The 20,217-nt window shown below is 37.1% G+C and overlaps 1 protein-coding gene across 2 annotated transcripts; it reads right to left on the bottom strand.

Annotated features, from left to right (window-relative positions):
* Positions 1–420: 420 nt before the first annotated feature.
* Positions 421–18,790, bottom strand: map2k4b (mitogen-activated protein kinase kinase 4b). Of its 2 annotated transcripts, XM_053511546.1 has the most exons (13): positions 18,622–18,790; positions 13,692–13,727; positions 13,144–13,176; positions 10,981–11,083; positions 10,703–10,877; positions 10,088–10,207; positions 4,781–4,900; positions 4,643–4,694; positions 3,830–3,957; positions 3,262–3,339; positions 3,012–3,160; positions 2,868–2,913; positions 421–2,298 (listed from the first exon to the last, which is right to left on the bottom strand). In XM_053511546.1, the coding sequence occupies exons 1-13, from the start codon at positions 18,743–18,745 to the stop codon at positions 2,185–2,187; spliced, it is 1,278 nt and encodes a 425-aa protein (XP_053367521.1). In that variant the 5' UTR covers positions 18,746–18,790; the 3' UTR covers positions 421–2,184. The 2 variants fall into 2 exon arrangements, with proteins under 2 accessions (XP_053367521.1, XP_053367523.1); XM_053511548.1 differs by lacking the exon at positions 13,144–13,176.
* Positions 18,791–20,217: the final 1,427 nt, after the last annotated feature.

The raw sequence follows: 20,217 nt of genomic DNA, 5'->3' as shown, positions 1-20,217 counted from the left end.
GCATAATAAAACAGCATGCCCTCTCATGTGATATTATTTAATTATTAAACATTAATTAACTTTGTATTAGTAATAGCCCTAACTTCATGTCAGGGAGCCCAGTCATTGATTATTTTCTTATTAAGGCACATCCAGTTGTTTTAGTCATAGACTTGAGGATTCTTTGTTTATTCATCATCAGTAAGTGATCTACCCAGAGTGGCAAAGTGGGTTTATGGCTTATTCCATAAGCAATGGGATTCAGAAATACACCTTAGAAAGACAGACGCACACTTGGTCATACCTAGAATTGGTCAATAAAATGCCACCATTTTGGGGATGTAGGGAAAAGAATCCACATGGAGAATAACCAATGTTGACCCCGCACCCCAGCAACGTGTTTTTATTCTCCCACAGAAACAGCCAGAACACCAGCAGAAGCTAATTCATAGGATTTATTCTAGCATTCAGTCCATTTGTTTCCAGACCTTACAGAAAAAAAATAGCCCAATAAGGTCACAATCACATCCTAGCCTTTTCACAACTGACCTGCAGGCAGATACTTAGCTCTCATCATTACTACAAGAACACTAAGATTTTTTTATCAATATCCTTTAAATATGTGAAGTGAAGAAGACAAATAGCTCAGACCGTCAGAGGTTAATATCTCCAAAAGCAGACATAAGGCAATATCCCTGCATATCCTCTAATTACAATTTATTTTTTTACAGATTGCTGTTCACAATGTATACACTTAAAATCTTTTCACAGTGTGAACATTTCTTGAAGATATTTCCCCACTCTTTATACCGATACAATATAACATTACATAAAATCCATAATTTCCCTTCTAACATTAAATATTCTAGCTCGATGCCATTTTGTACAGTCGAAAGATTTTTTTTTTCTTTTTTTTAATGGGATTCTCTTTATTAAGGTACGCCCGTAAAAAGGATGTATAGTTAAGCATTCTTAGGTCAGCGATGCATCTTAATCTTAAGTGTGTCAAATGAGCTCTATTTTACACACACACACACACACACACACACACACACACAAATCCTTTCCACCAACTCTCAATCTAGTGTCATATTTCAGTCACCCTATTATGTCAGTTAGTAAAAGACTGCTTTGGCAAAGTGTTGTACATTTCTTTTAAAGTGAGTAACCTAAACAGTGATATTTGAACATCTTTCAGAAAAGCATACACAAGCCAAGATGTCGGAACCAATTTCAGGAAATGTGGCAAAAATATAAAGTAGCGTTAGGGATTTTGGGACCTCAACTGTTTTACAGTAAGGGAGACATGTTTCCAAGTGTGCACACTATATTAGCAGGAGTTTTGCCTTCTTATATTCTTCCAATACAATTTGGTGAGTTAAAGTTGCATATTTATACAAAACTACTTTAAGGATGACTCTTTTTTTGTTGTTGGTGGTGGTGATGTATTTTGTATTTATTTTTAAAACTCTTTCAACCTACCAACTGATCTCTTAAATGGTACAAGACTTCATCTAAGTGTCATCTGTGTCTTTTCCACAAAGTTAACACGTCACAGAAAGCATTACAGATGAAATGCCGGAATTTCAAAAAGACCCCGCTGTGCGGCGCGAAACATCAAAAAGAAATGATCCGACCATTTTGAACGGATTCTTCGACGAACAACCAATACTTCTGTACGCTCTTTCGGAAAGCGCAACCACGAATAAACTGTGCTTTACACCTACAGATATTGCTCTAAATGACACACCCTATCACAGAAATGTTATACGGTATACAACATGGTTTTAGTTTTCGTTCTAGGTGAATATCGACGTGACCTGTCGTTTCAACAATTTCTTGTTCTTGCTGTTTATCGCTTTCAAGTACGATGATTACGTTTCCCGTGAACATGAAGTGTGTCTTGAATGGATATTCAAGTCTTGTTCTAATTTTCTATAATGCGCTCAGCTAAACATTTACATGTGGCATTAAAATAAATATCACACCTCAAATAAAATTATTATTGTTCTTATTCATCTTATTGTTCTAGCTTGTTTTACAGACCGATACGCAAATGGTTTTGAAGATGAAAAGCCGATCTTTATTGCACACAATGTTTTGGGAGTGTCGATCCTTAAAAGCAGTGTGGAACCGTGAAACGGGACAATGGGGTGCGCCGAGACGGCTGCCGTGTTACATTGCATTCGGGTAACGTACACGCTATCAGTCGACGTACATGGGAGAGCTTGGGGAGGCAGGGATTTCATCCAGAATTTTACACACGTATCCGGCGACGTCCACCACTCGCTCCTCATACATTAGAATGAACGGGTGCTTCTACAGGATGGGAGAAAGAAAACAAAGAAATGGATAAATATTAAGATCACTAATTTTTCCAAGCGGATTTAATTAAAGTAAAAATAAATACCATGACACTAGGTGTCAACAAACCCAAATAGTGTGCACAGAAATACTTCAAAATCCCAAAAAACACACACACACACACACACACACACACACACACACACACACTGATCAGCCATAAACTTTAAACAATTAACATTAAAACTACCCTTGTGCCACTGGGGGGGGATGTTGCCTGAGGGGCCTCTGGGTGTGTGCTGTGGTGTTTGGTGGGATTGTTGGCTCGATCGGATTGGAATCTGGAGGGTGATTTCGGAGGCTGGGTCAGTAGCCCTGAGGTCTTTGCCAGCTGGGCCCCGTGCACAGTGAGGTGTGGTGCACTAACCCTTATGGTGCCTTTCTTTGGACATGGGTGGTAAGTTTACTTGTGTATAGTTGGTAATCAATGATTTGCACATGGCTGATCGATGTGCATGCACATTCATGTGTATATAGAGACAGAGAGATAGAAAGAAATTCAGTGTAACAGTGGACATATTTACCAAAAGCTCCCGGTACTTTGGCCTTTTCGACTCGTCCTTCGTAAGGCTAAGAAAAACAAAATGTTGTTCATACCCTGCATTTGTTGTACCTGCAATGATAAATTTTTAGACTGTGTAATCAACAAGAAATGCTGGAAAACTCACCAGAGATTGACAAAGTTGGTGAATTTGGGAGAAAACTGTCTCTCCTCTGAGTTGCTTAGTTGCGGCGGGTCTCCTTTCACCACCTGTGTCAGCTGATCAAACACACTGTTCCACTTGGGGTAGGGAAAGCGGCCTGTAGCCAGCTCGTACTGAAGGAGCAGAAAAAGAATCATGCAACACTTAATATCCTGATTTCATACGCTCAATCCTTTTAATTGAAACACAGTTAAGTGTGCACTTTATCACTCACCAACGTAATTCCCAAACTCCAAACATCCGAGCGCACGTCGTAGCCTTGCCTAGAAGCACTAGGGTCTATCCTTTCAGGCTGTAATAAGAAAAAATTACAATAAAAACAAATGTTAGGGTGTTGACCTTATCAAGATGGACATTTTGTCAAAATAATACAAATACAAAACTAGTTACACCAAAGTGCTACTGCATCCTTAAATGTGATTGGTCAGAATCATTTTCAACCAGACCTACTTGAGCAAAGAACATGTTTATAATAATGTTCTTACTGTAGAATTGTTAAGTAATTTAAGTATAATATAAATGTAGCAAACTAATCGTCATTTTTTAAACAAAAAATTTTTATCGTTGACAAATTTGTGTAATATAAGAGGAATAAAACATCACAGGAAGCTCATCATAGCACCGCATTCTTGAACATGTTTATTGAAATGCAATGTTAACGAGTTTATCTATACAGTACCCATTTATTTATTAGTCATGATGACATTTTAAAGCTAAAATGACAGTGTTATAATCACAAAGCTTTATTAAAATGAGAAGCGAATGGCGATTTGCTGACTTACAGCCATGTAAGGTCTGCATCCAGCATCTCTAGTCTTGGCTATCGAGTCAACCAGCTGTCCACTGATCCCAAAGTCGCACAGCTTTATGTTGCCATTTCTATCCAGGAGAATGTTGGAGGGTTTGATGTCTACAAATTGTGAATAGACAACATGTTTAAAATATATATATATATATATATATATATATATATATATATATATATATATATATATATATACTCACTCCAAAATAAGAGAAAATTGAAAAAAAAAAAAAAATAAAAAAAATAAAAAAAATAATAATAATAATAACAACAACATCAATAATCTCTGCCAGACTAAAAGTCACTCCAGTAGAAACCTTAGGTAAAGAATACTAAGATAGTAGTAAACATCACTCCTTAAGTCTACTCTAGAAATATATATGTTTGTTAATATAATATGTAATTTCACTGTACAAGTCAGCCTTTTTTATTTCAACGCAGGTCAGTTTACTGATCAGATAGCTCCATCTAGTGGCACAAGCGCAGAACTCTGGCTGCATGCTGAATGTCACATAGTTGTGCAGAGATTGTATATTTTAGTTAAATACTATTCATATTTTTCTCTTTTTTTTTTAAATCTTTTTTTAAACAACCTTCCCTGAAAAGTAATTTTTAACCAGAAAAAAACTTAGACGTGCAGACTCCTCGGTTCGTTACACGTTAACTGTAGCACACATTAACCATATAATTTACTGTTGCACAGCCATCACATTTATAGTTATTCTTCAAATTTCAATCACAAAGTCCGTTAATTTTGCAATTTATTCATAAGAAAACTGTAAACACTCACCTCTGTGGATTATTTTCAAGTTTTCTTTCAAGTGATTCAGTGCTTTCACAGTCTGAAATAAATTTGAGACCAAGATTAAGAATCTTAAAATAGCGGTATCGACACAAGATTTAAAATCACAAAGGAAGACCCACTTACCGCTAATGTAATTTTGCCTAATATTTCCTCTGGAATGACATCATCTAATGAGCAATATACATATTTGTAGAATTTGTCAAACGAGGTAGACATAAGTTCCATACATATCCAGCAGTCACCCTGTAAAAGAGACAAGAAGCGGAGGACACCTTTCAGAGTTTGTATGCAGAAGCTAGGCAAAGGCTGCATAAAGGCAGAATATTAGACCGAAAATATAATGATCATTCTGCTAAAAAGTGAGTTCGGATATTGGTGTTGGGATTAAGGATAGAAATGATTGAAGTGCCGTTAAGAAGTTGTAAACATAAACAAACATTACTTACGTTTTATTAAGAGGTAATGTTTAACAAAATAATGTGCTGTAGCTCACATATCTATTAAGAATCCAAAAATACAGAGAGTGTGCCATTTGCCAGGACAGAAACGAGTGACTTTTTGCTGACTACCATAATATACATAGCAGCAAACTGCAAAAGTACTGGTAATGTCTTTAAGTATTTTCAACAACTTCAATGTATAATGGATCACAAAGCCCCCAAGCTATTTCTTCATTCACTATTGTTAAAAGAAAGAAAATACTGATGTTCTGGGAAGCAAGAGCCAATCAGACTTTGTCAGGCTGTGAAAAGGGGAGTGAGTAGTGATGCCAGATTGGAAACTGGAATATTTTACCTACATTTGGCTGGAAAAAATGTGTCTTGGGCTTGTAATCAAAATGAGATAAATTTTTATGAAATAATAATAATAATAATAAAAATAATAATTTTTATTTATATAGCGCCTAAAATAATGTTTGTGCAAAATTAGTTGAGCTACAATACAAGTTCAAGAACTGATATTATTTGGGCAGGTTTTCAGCATTAACCATTGTGTTACAGTGTGATTTGGCAACCCTGATGAGCAAAGACCTTGCGAATGTGCACCTGTGAGAGTATAAAGAAGTGAAATAGTAATTAGTGCACACACAAAAATCAGCAGTAGTACTGAACCGTGGGAAGGAATTCGACGGATCATGAATCAGTTATGTTGAACATTTATAAAATTATTATCCTGTTTGCTTAACCTATCTAGGCTTCATTAATCTGTCTTACAGTTTTTTATTTGTTCGGGATTGTATCTTAGATCATTTAAGAAAAATGTGCAAAATTTGAAATCCTAGTCGTAATGCAGAGAGAGGGTTTATGATTAAATTAAACATCGCACGCAGAGACATGCTCATGCTTTCTTGGAGATTTTATCTGCACATTATGGGAATCACCAGTCACCACCTGATACAATGATATCACAATAATTCTAGAATCACAGTTTTACTTGAATCGGCACTTAGTTATCGTGATAATATCGTATTGGGTGGTAATGTGATTAGACATTTTATAAATATAAGTTTCCATAATATGTAAATAATTTATATATTTTATAAATATCCCAATTTGATGTTACATTTTCACTGCTTTTGTTACATTTTCAAACATTTAAAAAAAAAGTTTTATGACTGACTAAATGTTTTCCACCTTAAAATATAAAAGTTTAACATTTAGCTTGAAATTAAGTTAAGGGGGAAAAAAAAATGTATTGACCAGCATGTATTCCTGTTATGTAATCCTCCAAACTTATAATTCACCCCTACCGCCCAGGATAAAAATTTATATATAGTTCAGAAAGTGTACCACCTCAAATGCCTCCACAGCCTTAAAACCCAACATGACAGTGAGAGGGCGGGTTGAGCACGGGGTGTGTGCGGCTTTTAAAGCAGACACACAGGGCTTGTAACGCAGGTGATTTTCAAGACAAAAGGAGAGTGGTGTAAGCATGTATAAGTAGTGGTTTTAAAATAATTGCTCACAGAGTATAAAGAAAAAGGCAGATCGGATTTTTGATAATGTGCCTCTATAAGATTGCGTTTCTGTTTTACCATTTAAAAGCTACTATGCTCAGTGCAAAAAAGTTTGCAGTTAGTGTGGTGATACGTAAATCGCACAAAAAAGATTCCTAACTGAATCTACCCCCTCCCCCTATCTAAAATGCTGTCTGTGATCCAAACTTAAAGTAAACTCTAACAGGTTGTCAGAGAGCTATGTTCATTCACTATCACATTTTAAAGAGATGTTACGATTTTTTTATGTGGATTTCATCAAACAATTCAGAGAAACTTAGCTCCGGGTAATTAGTATTTAAAACATACTGTAAGTAATTAAACCTAATATTAAGTAAAACAATAAAATTCCTTAATTCCTCCAGTCCTTTACATGTTGTTCAGGATGAAGAAGTGCTTGTGTTTCCCTTGTGTTTTAGGTTTTAATAAAATGCATTTGTGTAATCTCAGATAAAACTTTCACACTGGACAGCTCTAAATGAAAAGATTTATCATTAGACAGATCATTTCCAGCCCAATCCCGAGTTTCATGTTTCGAAGTACACATGGTGATGTGATCACATTCTTGGGTATTAAATATTTTGTATAGTTGAATAGTTTACAGAAAACTGCAATTGTAGTTTTAAATGTTTTCCTGAATGTAGTAATGGAAAACTGCATTTTTTCTTCCAACATACTTCCAGTAAACACAGCCCACAGTAAAGCAACATGATAAAAAAATGTGTTATAATATTCTTTCAGTGATTGCTAAAGAAGAGGGTTTAAACAGCAGTTGGAGTTAGCTGCTCGATATTGCATAATAAGATGAATGAAAACACTTTAATGAGAACACTGCCTCAGTTTATATACTGTACTTACTGAGCAGACTTTTAGGAACATCTGAACACCGGCTCATTCATGCAATGAATCTAATCTGCCAATCATGTGGCAGCAATACAGTCCATTACATCATGCAAGAGATCCCACAATTTTCCCATCTTCTTATGACTACAAAACAGTTATGGCTTCATAGCCACAGTTTTTCTATTTTCTCATGGCTTCCTCTAGCAGGATAATGCAGCATGTCACAAAGCAAAAATAATTTTAAACAGCCTTCATGAACATCACATTAAGTACAATTTTCTTTTCGGCCCACAGATCTGATTCCATAGGACAGCATTGGGATGTGGTGTAACTAAGGATTCACATACACTACCGTTCAAAAGTTTTAGAACACTTGCAAATTTATAATTTTTTTTTGTTTAGTGATTTATTTTCTACATTCTACAACAATACTGGGGATTTCAAAACTATAAAATAACACATACTGTATGGGATTAGGTGATTACGTAACAACAAAAACAACAGTTAGTTGTTATTTTAAGACACAGAGGTCAGCCTTTCTGTAGTAGTTCTTGCAAGAACAGTATTGTAAAGTGCATTTGCAAAATCCGTCAAGCACCATAATGAAACTGGCTCTCATAAAGGCCATCCCAGGAGGGCGAGACCAAAACCTACCTCTGCCTCAGACAAGAAGTTCATTTAGAGTTATCAGCCCAAAAAATTACCAATTAACAGCACCTCAGATTAGAGGCGATATGAAGTCTTTACAGAGCATAAGTAGCAGACACATCTCAATATCAACTGATCAAAGGAGATTAACACATTTTTGGACGCCTTCAGCATTCCTTTACAATGTAGAAAGAAATAAAAATCAGTAACCATAATGGAGTTAGAAAGTGCAGACATCCCGGGATGTTAATCATCCCGCTCAAATAGTTAAAGGTGTCTGTTTAAACCACCACTGCCCCATAGGAAAGTTCTAAAACTTTTGAACGGTAGTGTACATCATAGTGCAGCTAAAAAATGTACAGTAAAGCATGATTGATTCATGTCAACAGGGTTGTCCTGATACTGATATTAGTATCAGGTATCAGTCAGATACCGCCCTCATCAGTCAGATACTGTGTTCATCTACTTGTAAAATTGTCCGATACATGTAGCATATAACTTATCCAGTAAAAACAACAGCATTTAATAAAATATTTTTTTCTTACGCTGAAAAAAAAAACAGAAGATTGACTGGATTAAGGCTACGTTCATATTACTCAATACATTTTGTGAAGATCGGATTTGCATGTCAGATAGTTCAAATTAATCAAAGTGACTTTTATCTGACATATGGATATCGAGACGTCTTTGCTTGTGGCATTTCAGTTAAAGCACGTCATGAGTTTGTGCGACCACTCATTTATTTCAAACAATGGATGTGATTTTAGTTAAGATATACTTGGGAGGATGCTCTGGAGGATGGCAAGGCCGTTAGTAGGCTGTATTTGTCAAAATCCAGAAGAAGGAAGAATGCCAGATGCCTCTATTTAGCAATTTTAGTAACTATTGCTAGTGCTACTATGAAACCAGTGCACTGCCAGTAGTGACCGACATCAGCAAGTACAAGTGTGTGCAGAGGCAAGCTATAAAAAAATTTGTTTTTTAAATTGCATGTATTTCGATCTGACCAACGTCATACAAGTTGCATCACCACGAACATGTATCGAACATGCATCAAGATCTAATGTCTGGTGCAGACATTGTTAATCATCCCGCTCAAATAGTTAAAGGTGTCTGTTTAAACCACCACAGCCCCATAGAAAAGTGACCCAGATCTATCTCACATTTAAGAATTGCGTCGCTTTAGGCTGGTAATGTGAACAAGTGTGTGAGAAAGCACTACAGAAGTTGTTCAACATGCCGATTAGGTTCAGGTTTCATATACTAGTAAAGCCATAGCATGTGTATTAAATATACTTCAGACCTAAAAATTTTTTGAAAAATTCTGTTCAAAAACAAAAAGCTCTGTGTCAGTGACTGGTACTGGTATAGTAACTCTGTATCAGCAAGTACACAAGTACTTGTACTCACATTCGCTCTGACAAAAAGTAGAACAGGGGCAACCCTACATGTCAACATGCACCGGATTCTCAAAGGAATGCTGTAAAAACAATTAAGTCTTAATGGAGCCCTATTTAGTCTAATGTTTCTTTTAAAAAGCGCTCAGTAAGAGTATGGTAATGTGCTTAAAAATAAATTCTAATCAAATCTAAAGTTATGCCTACATTGACTTTTAGTTATTTTTCTCAGTAAAATGTCAAACACTCCTGGTTCAGAATCCCTCCTTGCTCAGTTTTCCTTTACTGTACATTCTGGTCTGGGTCAAAAGACAATGCTACCAGCCCTATAACATTCGTACACCACACTGGCTCAACCTGCTGGCAGAGGTTTAAACCAGCTTCTTCCCAAACATTGCATTTATAAAGAGTTTTCCTAAAGATCAAAGGGGTTATTAATACTGTAAATAAGTGATTATCACTTCCCACATTTTCCCATGACAGTCTGTGAGTCCAAAATGTTTATGATTCATTAATTTATTTTTAGTTTATGATTCATTAGCTCACCTCTCTGAACAGAGCCCCATAAAACTGGACAATATAGGGACAGTCGCTACTCCTCATAACCACGTCTAAATCCATGAGCAGCTGCTTTTGTTCTTTTTCATCAACAGTGGAACGAATCCTCTGCAACACAAACACGCGAACATCACACAACACCCACATGTAACACTTTCCCATTTATTGCAGAAAATATTTCTTCCATGTTTTCTGATTTTTCCAAAGTAAAACCTTGGATTAGTAAATAACTTCGTTTATAGTGAATGATGTTTAGTCTCAGTGCACATGCCTCACTCATATAGTCAACATCTGTGTGTGTGTGTGTGTGTGTGTGTGTGTGTGTGTGTGTGTGTGTGTGTAAGTCGTCCTAAACATAACCCCTATACTCCTCCTCTCTCATCTCCCTCACACTAGCTATGATTCTTTTCAGAGGTAAAGTGCAAGTTAATTTGTTTTATTTTTACTTTATATTTTGTATTAATAATTTTCATATGAATAGTTTTGGATTGTGAAGAGAATTATCTAAGTTTTCATTATTTCTTATAGTGAAATTCCGAAATGAATTATGCTCGCAATCCAAGGTTTGACTACATAATTAATGAATCAACAAAAAACACCTACCTTAACAGCCATGATCTGACCACTGGGCTTATGAACCATTTTGTTGACCGAGCCGTAGGCTCCTCGACCGATCTCCCCCAGGTCCTTCAAATCTTCGGCAGTGAAGTCCCAGTGCTGCTCGGGAGAAATTTTCAGCTTCCCACATGACTCGATGCTGTGATTGCGCAGTCTCTCTCTGTATCAGCGCAAAAGTACGAACATCACAAAACAAACAATGATCAACAAGACAGATGATGGTGAATCCTCGGATGAATGAAAATGATTTCTGCCTTACTTACATGTGTGGGTTATGAAAGGAAGGGTTGGCTGACGCGATAGGGAGCCTTGCGTTCGGTTTAATCGGAGGATTAGCAAAGTTTAGCTTCAGTGCTTTGCGTTTACCTGGGAACAAGAACCATTAACACTCCGTGTTAAAACACGTTTTATAACATCAAAGTAAAAGCAGGACTTTTGATTGAACAGAACACAGTTATAAGGTAAAAACTCCCTTTATTTCCCAATTTTTCTATATAATCCCTGATACACTAATGCACTTATCCTAGCGTTTTACTAGTACTTGGATACCGTCAAGGTAGAAAGTTTTTCTCAGTACGTCGGAGCCATGATCTGACTGCCTGCTTCATGTCTGAAACGCTGGCCTCCCAGGAACTAATTTAATGGCGGAACATGAGGAAGTCACTTGGAGAGAGGTCAGAACTGTACAGGGATGTGGCAATAACTGCCAGTTCCTGTCATGTGGAAGTGGTGTTAGTGAATAATTATGTGTACAGTTCCCACAGACAGATGCATCTCTTTCGCAAGTTATGCATCGATTTTCAAAAGTCAGGCCATCTATTCGCTGAATTTTCAGGCCTGCACTGGGCTTCGAGCAACCACAGACGTGATCGTCATTCACGGGTGAACAGCCTTCTCCGAAAAGTTTACACAATTCACCCTTTTTGCTGCAGCTAAGAGTTTCATTGCCATACTGTGCTTCAAGTCTTCTGCAAATATTAGTTCGTTTCAGATCATAATTTATCAGGGTACTTGATATGTATTTCATCTAATCGTTGTAACTGGAATAAAAAAAATTTTTTTTAAAGATTTTGTTCATCCTAAGCCAACTTCTGAACATGAACTTTTGGTTGGAGTTCTCATCACATGGGGAATGCTCACTAATGATGAGGATGGTCTGCTTATACATTAGATACTAGTGACTAAAAAGAAATGCTTGACTTTAAAATTATGAAGAGGGCTTTGGTATGCATATGTTACAGTTTCACATCATAACGGCTTTGTAACTTCAAATAACTGGAATTCATCTTGATCAAAAACATTTTCTGTTAAATACGTTTAAGTGCACTTTTGACCAGAGAGCAAACCCTTACAGAATGGTTGTTCTATCAGGTACTACACAGATGAGGATGGATTCCTTTTAAAAGCAGGGTTCTCTCAAGGTTTTTCCTTGCCACCGTCATCTCCCATTTGCACATTAGGCAGAAACTGATAAAGCTAGAAATCAATACATTTCTTTACATTTTTAATATACAGTACTGTGCAAAAGTCTTGGGCTACCCGTCATGACTTTATATTAAATTTAATTAAAATAATTAAATTAAAAAAAAGGGAACAAATGTTTTACTGCAACAGGCTGCAAAGTGCCTAAACACTAAATTTAAAAATGGTTGTTTATGCAACAATCTCAGCAGCAACCTCATTTCCCCTCTCGCCTGTTCCAACCACTCATCATTCAGCATCACCAGTATACTAATCACCGGCCGACTAATCATCTGTCATCATCTGCACCTGTTTCTCTCTGGTTTATTCCTCAAGTTCGTTTTTTACTGTATGCTTAAATGATTCATAAGTCTCTGTGTGACTTAAACAAAAAAACATTCCTCTGAACCTGGTCAGGTCCAGGAACTGGACTAAAAATGAGAGCCAAAAACATCCTTTAGGAAGCCTGGAGAACTATTCCGGAAACTACAATAAAAAAAAAAAATAAAAAAAACTTTGGAAGCAAGAAATGTGGGGAGGGTCAAGACTTTGGACACAGTACTGTGCATTCAGAATTTTTATTTCTGTAAAACTTTGTAAAAAGGTTCTTTGTTTAAAATGTTATGCAAATAAGATTGAACTGAATTCACCTTGAAAATTCTGCTTTCTTAAACTGGTCCCTGATTTCGCCTCACATTTAAACCTGGTATTTATATGCGTTCTTTCTCTCTGTACTTTAGTTTAAATTATTCAATTTTATTAGTAGTTAATGATGTAATTCTCTTACAACGCCCATTATATAAATGAAATGTATGTTTAATGCCACTCAAAACCCCATTAAGTTTAAAGACATTTTTCCCCTTATTTTGCATAAACCTGGCTTACTCCATTCATAATTCTGTAATAACCGAATAATAAGTAAACTAAATAATCTTATGTCAAACAAAGGAAAAAAGGACACTTACTTTGGGGAGCACCAGAAAGATTTATCTGAAACCCTGCAGCAGAAAAAAAAAAAAAAAGTGTGACGAAAACATCTGGAACTGCAGGAAGGATTTATTTAGCACAGCTTTGGAGAAAAGTTAGAACGAACTGAAAGAAATATTCAGAAACTGTAGCACTTCGTCAATTCATTTTAGGAAAACGGCTTGGTGAAATATTTTCCTGGATATGTATCTGGGTAAGCTTTTTAAAAATCCCTGCTGGTACTGTGAACAAGTTAATGCTACACAGTCAAAATTCCTGGAGTCTATAACGGGCTTTAAGTTCGAGACCAGAAATACCCCAGTAGGTGTGTCCAATGCCTTCCAATCTAAGCCAATGTGGCCATGTGGACAAAAATCTTTTTTATGCTACATCTTTTTCTGCCACATGCCTTTAGATATTTCTACACTCATTATTTCCCAAAAATAAAAACACTTCATGAAGCATTGGTATAAAACCAAGGTAAAAATCCAAAGCATTAAAGCCAAACTAACAGAATAATAGTAAAAGTCAAAAAAAAGAACAATACCTGTTTCATTCTGACACCTCCAGCAAGTGTTGGACTCTGTAAAAATAGATGAATAAATAAATAAACAAACAAACAAACAAACCATACACTGTAATGTACTGTACACTGGTATAACACAATAACCACCTTGAACTATTAATCCTCACGTGTTTAAAAGGTCTTTTGGATATGAGAAAAAACTGAAAAGTTATCACTTCATCTTTCAACACTTTTGATCAAAGAAAAAAGAAACCATCAGACACTGTATTAGCCTTTATGATAGCTACTGCATATACATAGCTCTCGTATGATGTCATACATACAAGCAAACTTCCATGCCACTGGCATCTTTGCTGGGGAGCTGTGAGCTGCATTTTTGCAAACTCAGTAATATCATGGAAGCGTCTACTACATTTACTTTCTTCACATACGTAGGGGGTACTGAAGTCAAACCCGATTGACATTTACAGAGACTTCAAACACATTATGGTAATGCACCTAAGTAAAACGCCAACACATTTAAATGGTGTGACCGTTTTAAAGAATGCTGTACATCGTTTATGTAGAGTCGTTTTCGGTATTGTCGGCGAGTGGACCGCCTGATCCTTGAACATCGACAGATAACTTGTCACCATCTTGTGGAAGAGACACATTTGTCCTTGGGGATTGTACACGCAATGATTCACCACCATCACTTGCACATTACAGGATTTCATCTGGGAGTTATTACCACATCCCCTGTATAGTGCGGACCCTAAATTTATATTTTTAAGTTAAGTCATATCTGCATAGTTGGTTAAAATGAAATAAATTTCAGTTCATTACATCATATTGCCTAGGTTGTGCTTGAGCAATACAAGTCTTGAGCAGTAAGAGTATATATTTATTTAAAGCTAATGCTATAAAGCCATACATGGTGAAATTCTGCAGAAGTTGCACAACATTGGAAAAAAACAACGCCACTACAATAGTTTGCACTTTTTCAAATCTTCACAACGTCTACATGAATAAATGCATTAAGTTCCTGCCATTTGATTGGCATTAACAAGCAGTTATTAGGTGGCCCTAATAAAGTGTCCAGTGAGTGTGTATTTGTTTCTTTACTTTGTCATTAGTTTCAGACATGACATGAACAGAATGTTTGCATGGGTAGGGTCCTGTGATGTGATGTAGAAGCGGTGTGCTTTGTGTAAATTGTGGTTATTCCAATTATTCTTGGAATAACCGGCATTATAACATCACAGCAATCCACATTCACTTCTGATTAGTCCAGGTCTTCAAAGCATTCAACATTGCAGCAGCCTCAAAATAAAAAAGCACTGCCTTTTCTAAACCTGTCATTCAGGGGCAGTGACTTCCAAGTGAAGATGGCAGTGGTGGTGCCAACAATGTCACGAGACTTGTGACGTGGTTGTGAAAACTGTGTATATCATTTCTTCCACTATTTTAAGACAGGTCCAACATAATCATAATAAAATGCATGCTCAAGGCAGCTTTGATAAATATGCAAGAAGTTTCTGAATATCACAGATGATGTAACTGTAAATGTAGCTTGCCTAGTAATACATCTATGAATAACAAGGATGTAAATAGATACATATACTGTACAGCATCATTGTACCGTCTTCAGCAGCAACTGTATCCTTATTGACACATTACAAGCCTTTATAGCACTCACTAAGATGTTAAAGAATTAAGAAGAGACAAATAACCAGGACATAAAATGCCATAAAATGTCAAAGTTTAAGCATGCATCATGAAATGTATAAGTTTAACAAGTGATTAGACCCGGGAGTTCTTTGGGAAGAGGGGTGTATTCTCATATTAATCTTAGCAATTACGTGATTTATTTCCACCCAAATGATGTGTGTGCAGTAGCTCAAAAAGCTTGCATCTTACATGAAGCGCGTCATGGCATTCAACCACCATGTTGCATTTTTATGGTCAAAATAGATTTTATTTTGCAAAAATAAATAAATAAATAAATAAATAAATTCTCTGGTTAGTAAGCTAGAGAAAGTGATGCAACGTTGTGCTGTTTTGGAGAAAACAGTTATAAATGCATCTCTACAGGTACAGTAAAAAAACTTTCCTGGAAGCTAGAGTAAAACACACAGCTTTAAGTTAACCTTTGCTGTGCATGATTAACACCACAACACAAACTAAGTCAACTGGTAGATTTACTGTTTTTTACTGTTAGATTAACTGTTAATATAATAAAACACATCAGAACATTATAGGAAAGAAATCCGCAAACAGGGTGGTGCAATATGGAGCAAACATTAGGATTATTATGTATAGATAAAGTTATAAAGTAAGTTTGTAATAATATCTGCTGTTAACTATGTCCAACATTTTAAAATTCTTAAATTTCACTAATTGGCCCCTTTTTTATTTATCAATAAATTAACCTTTAAAAAAAAAATCATAGTTAATGGAGACAAGTGAGATTTTGAGATTAAATAGATTAAGAAAACTACGAAGGCTGTACCGAAAGTAGCGCAAAACTTATTCAACTTGCAGTAACTAGTAGAGTAACTCTTCCTCTATACAAATATATTGCTCAAGTTGGCCTCCATCACAAGCTATGTATATGCACCATCGTTGAACCCAACTCTCGAATTCACTTTGAATCACACACTTTTGGTCTCCCACTGCGATACAGAATGTTAACTGCGATGACAAAATTGACGAGAGCAGTATACACAGATAAATGAACATAAAAAAAAAGGAGAAACAAAATTTGAAGACAAGCCATACAGTGTAAGACCATCAGCTGCTGCAAAGGGGAATTTCAAAGAGGATTTGAGAGTTTGGTTTAACAATGGTGGTTTTAACATCCTCATGAATGGCAAATGAATGAGATTTCCAAGCAGAACATTACCCAAAGCATCACATTGCCTTTGCTGGCCACCCATTTTCCCTTAGTGCATTCTGTTGCCGTTCCCCAGGTAAGTGAGTCACCTGGCTGCTCACATGAATAAAACGTGATTCATCAGACCAGGCCACTTTTTTCATGGTTCCGTGGCCCAGTCCTTATGCTCATGTGCCCGTTGTAGGTGCTTTGGTGGTGGTAATGAGTCAGCATGAACACCCTGACCAGTCTGCAGATAGGCCACCTTATCCACAACAAACTGCCTTATTCTGCACTGTGTGTTCTAACACCTTTCTATAAGAAACAACAACCTGAACTTTTTTAGCAATTTGACCTACAGTAGCTCTTATACTGCAACGGACTACACGGGCCAGCCTTTGCTCAACATGTACTGTACATCAGTGAACCCTGGCTGCCCATGACCCTGTCGCCGCATCACTGGTTTTACTTTAATGTGACCACTTTTTTGGTCGGTCCTCACCACTGCAAACGAAGAACATCTCAGTTCATCTGACCCAGGCCTATAGCCATCACAATTTTGGCCCTTGTAAAAGTCGCTCAAATTCTTACGTTTGTCCATTTTTTATGCTTTCAAAACCCACTTATCTAACCCACTTCAAGATTCCACTGTAATGGGATGATCATTGCTATTTACCTCATACAACATGACTGTGTCCGAGTGCACAAAGCAAGGGTTATATAGAGAGGGTTTCATGAGTTTGGTGTGGAAGAATTTTGGAATGAACTGAAACCAGGGATTGTGAGCCAGGCTCTACAGAATAAATGAACACAAATTCCCACACAAACACTGCAAAATTTGATGGAGAGCCTTCCAAAAAGAGTGAAAGCTGGTATAGCTGCAAAAGGAGGACCAACTTGACATTGAAGTATATGCTTTCCCTATACAGATTCGCGGGAGGCCTGGAGCCTATCCCAGGAAGATTTGGGCATGAAGCGAGGTATACCCTGGACAGGGTGCCAATCTATCGCAGGACACATACGCACATGTGCACGCACACTGCAGGCAATTTGGGAAAAGCAATTAACCTAATCTAAGCCTGTCCTTGGACTGTGGGAGGAAACAGGAGCAACAGGAGGAAACTCACCAAGCACGGGGAGAACATGCAAATTCCATACACACACCACAGGCTTGCGACAGGAATCTAACCCTTGAACCTTATATACACCACCATGTTGCATGTACTGTATGTATGTGTGTGTGTGTGTGTGTATATATATATTATATATATATATATATATATATATATATATATATATACACACACACACACACACACACACATACATACATACATACATACATATACACACACAAACCCCAATAAGAGCCCTTTTTCTAGAACATTTCCCAATACTTATGGATCAGAATTATCCATAAGTATTGGGGAATGTTCTAGAAAAAGGGCTCTTATTGGGGTGCATTATTTAACTGTCAAGATAACAAACTAACACACACACACACACACACACACATCTGTTCAGTAACCTAACCGAAATTAAAGGTTCTCACTTGAAACAGAATTTATGTATTTCTTTCAAAAACAAATTCATTTTTAAATAAGGATCACTAATACTTAAACACACACTGACAAGAGAATGAATGTGACCGGAGCACGGTGCAGTGTTTACGCCAGTTAGCCAGCTAGCTTCATTAGCTAAAGGCTAAATAAATCACTGACTAGTCTGTACTATCCGTACACTAACTTTTTTTTTTCACAACCGCTGCGACAATTTCGGTGTTTCGTTTCGTTTCTTTCCGTATTTCTTATGAACATATACCTCAGGGGACAGTATGGGGGAAATAAACGAGCTGGCTAGCGTTTAGCCCTCCGGCTAAGGCCTATAATCATTTAGCCAGACAGCTAGCCGAGGTGCGACAAGCTAGCGTTAGCGCTGTACGTTTGCTGTGGACGCAGTGACAGGAGCTAACCGTGATTATGCAAGCAGCAAGAGCAATAGGCAAACTGTAGTAGTATTATTATTATTTATTATGCCACGGGGCATTTATTTAAAAAAAAAAAAGAAAAGAAAGAAAGAAAGAAGACAAGACGTTACCCTGAACGCTGCTCATGGCGCTGAGGTGTTGAGTCTGCATTGGGTGATGCTGCAGCGGAGATCCTGCCGAGCTCATGCTACTGCATGAAGTTGAGGAGTTAGTGCTAGGACTGGGAGTCGCCATTTCTTAGTGTGTGTGTGTGTGTGTGTACAGATCCAAGCCAAAAAAAAAAAACTTGTAGACTCCAGCGATATTCCAAGCAGGTGTATGTTACTCGGGTAGATCCCGCATAAATCAGCTCAGGTGTGAGGAAGAAGGACAGAAGGTTAAACCAGCTCCATTTGAGCTGCTCGGTGTTTTAATGATAAGATGAGTGGAGTGGGCAGAGAGAGAGAGAGAGACTTAGAAATGCCACTTCAAAATAAAGGTCTGAACTGCCCGTGTGGTTCATCCTGCACCAGTGTGTGTGTGTGTGAGAGAGAGAGAGAGAGAGAGACGCCCTACAAAACGCCTGGAGTCGTCGCATTTGGACACACAATCAGTCATTCACGGTCACTCGTTTTCTATAACCATTTCATCCTGGGGGCACAAGGTGCGGGTCAGGAGCAGGCACTACAGTAAAAGGGCACCAATATGTTTTTTTTTTTTTTTTTAACCACTGTCCAGTTTTTTTGCTGTTATTATACCGTGCAAAAGTCTGGAGCCAGCCCTTATTTCGTCATATTTTGCTTCCAAAGAGCCAGTGTAAGTGTGTGTGTGACCTGCGATGGATTGGCACCCAGTCCAGGGTGTACCCCTCCTCATGCCCTAAGTCTCCTGGGATAGGCTCCAGGTCCCCGTGACCCTGTAAACAGGATAAAGCGGTATAGATTATGAGTAAGTGAGTAAGAACCAGACTTTCTTGTATTTCTAACACAGTCTTGAGAAATAGTTCTCCAGGCTTCCTGAAGGATGTTTCTGTCTCTTATCCCTGTACCTGACCAGTTTCAGAGGAATGTTTTTTATCTGTTAAGCCACACAGTGACCTATGAATCATTAAAGCATAAAACGTAAGGTACAAACCAGACAGATATTCAGGCCAGTGATTAGTATACTGGTGATGCTGTATGCTGAGTGACAGGGATGGGAAATCACTAGTCACCTCCCGATATGATATAATCACTATTAATACGATTCCATAAGTATCACAATTTTAGAAATATCATGTTAAGATATTTCATTTTATCCTTAATTTGTTAGTTTAAAAACTTTTTTTTAAGTAAAATTATATATATATATATATATATATATATATATATATATATATATATATATATATATATATACAATCTTTGCCAGTTTAAATGCTGAAATGTTTTCGGGAGGTGGAAAAATGCTGAAAACTATGGAGGACACAATTAAAACATGTAGAGAAAATACACAAAAATCTAAGTTCAGGAAAGGACCTGCAATCCTACTGGCAGTGCTACTGTTGATATTTTTTAATGAATTCATTCAGCTTCGTTATCGGGTTAAGTGGGGTCTGGAGCCTAACCCAGGTAACTTTGGGATACAAGGTGGGGTACACCGTGAACAGAGTACCAATCTATCTCAGGGCACATTTTCTGGTGGTGAACACATGCAACAGACCAAATAACCTAATCTGTATGTCTTTG

Source organism: Clarias gariepinus, chromosome 14 (assembly GCF_024256425.1).
Source record: "Clarias gariepinus isolate MV-2021 ecotype Netherlands chromosome 14, CGAR_prim_01v2, whole genome shotgun sequence".
Classification (NCBI taxonomy): domain Eukaryota; kingdom Metazoa; phylum Chordata; class Actinopteri; order Siluriformes; family Clariidae; genus Clarias; species Clarias gariepinus.
Note: the sequence above shows the minus strand (reverse complement) of the source record. Positions and strands in the feature narration are given on the sequence as shown.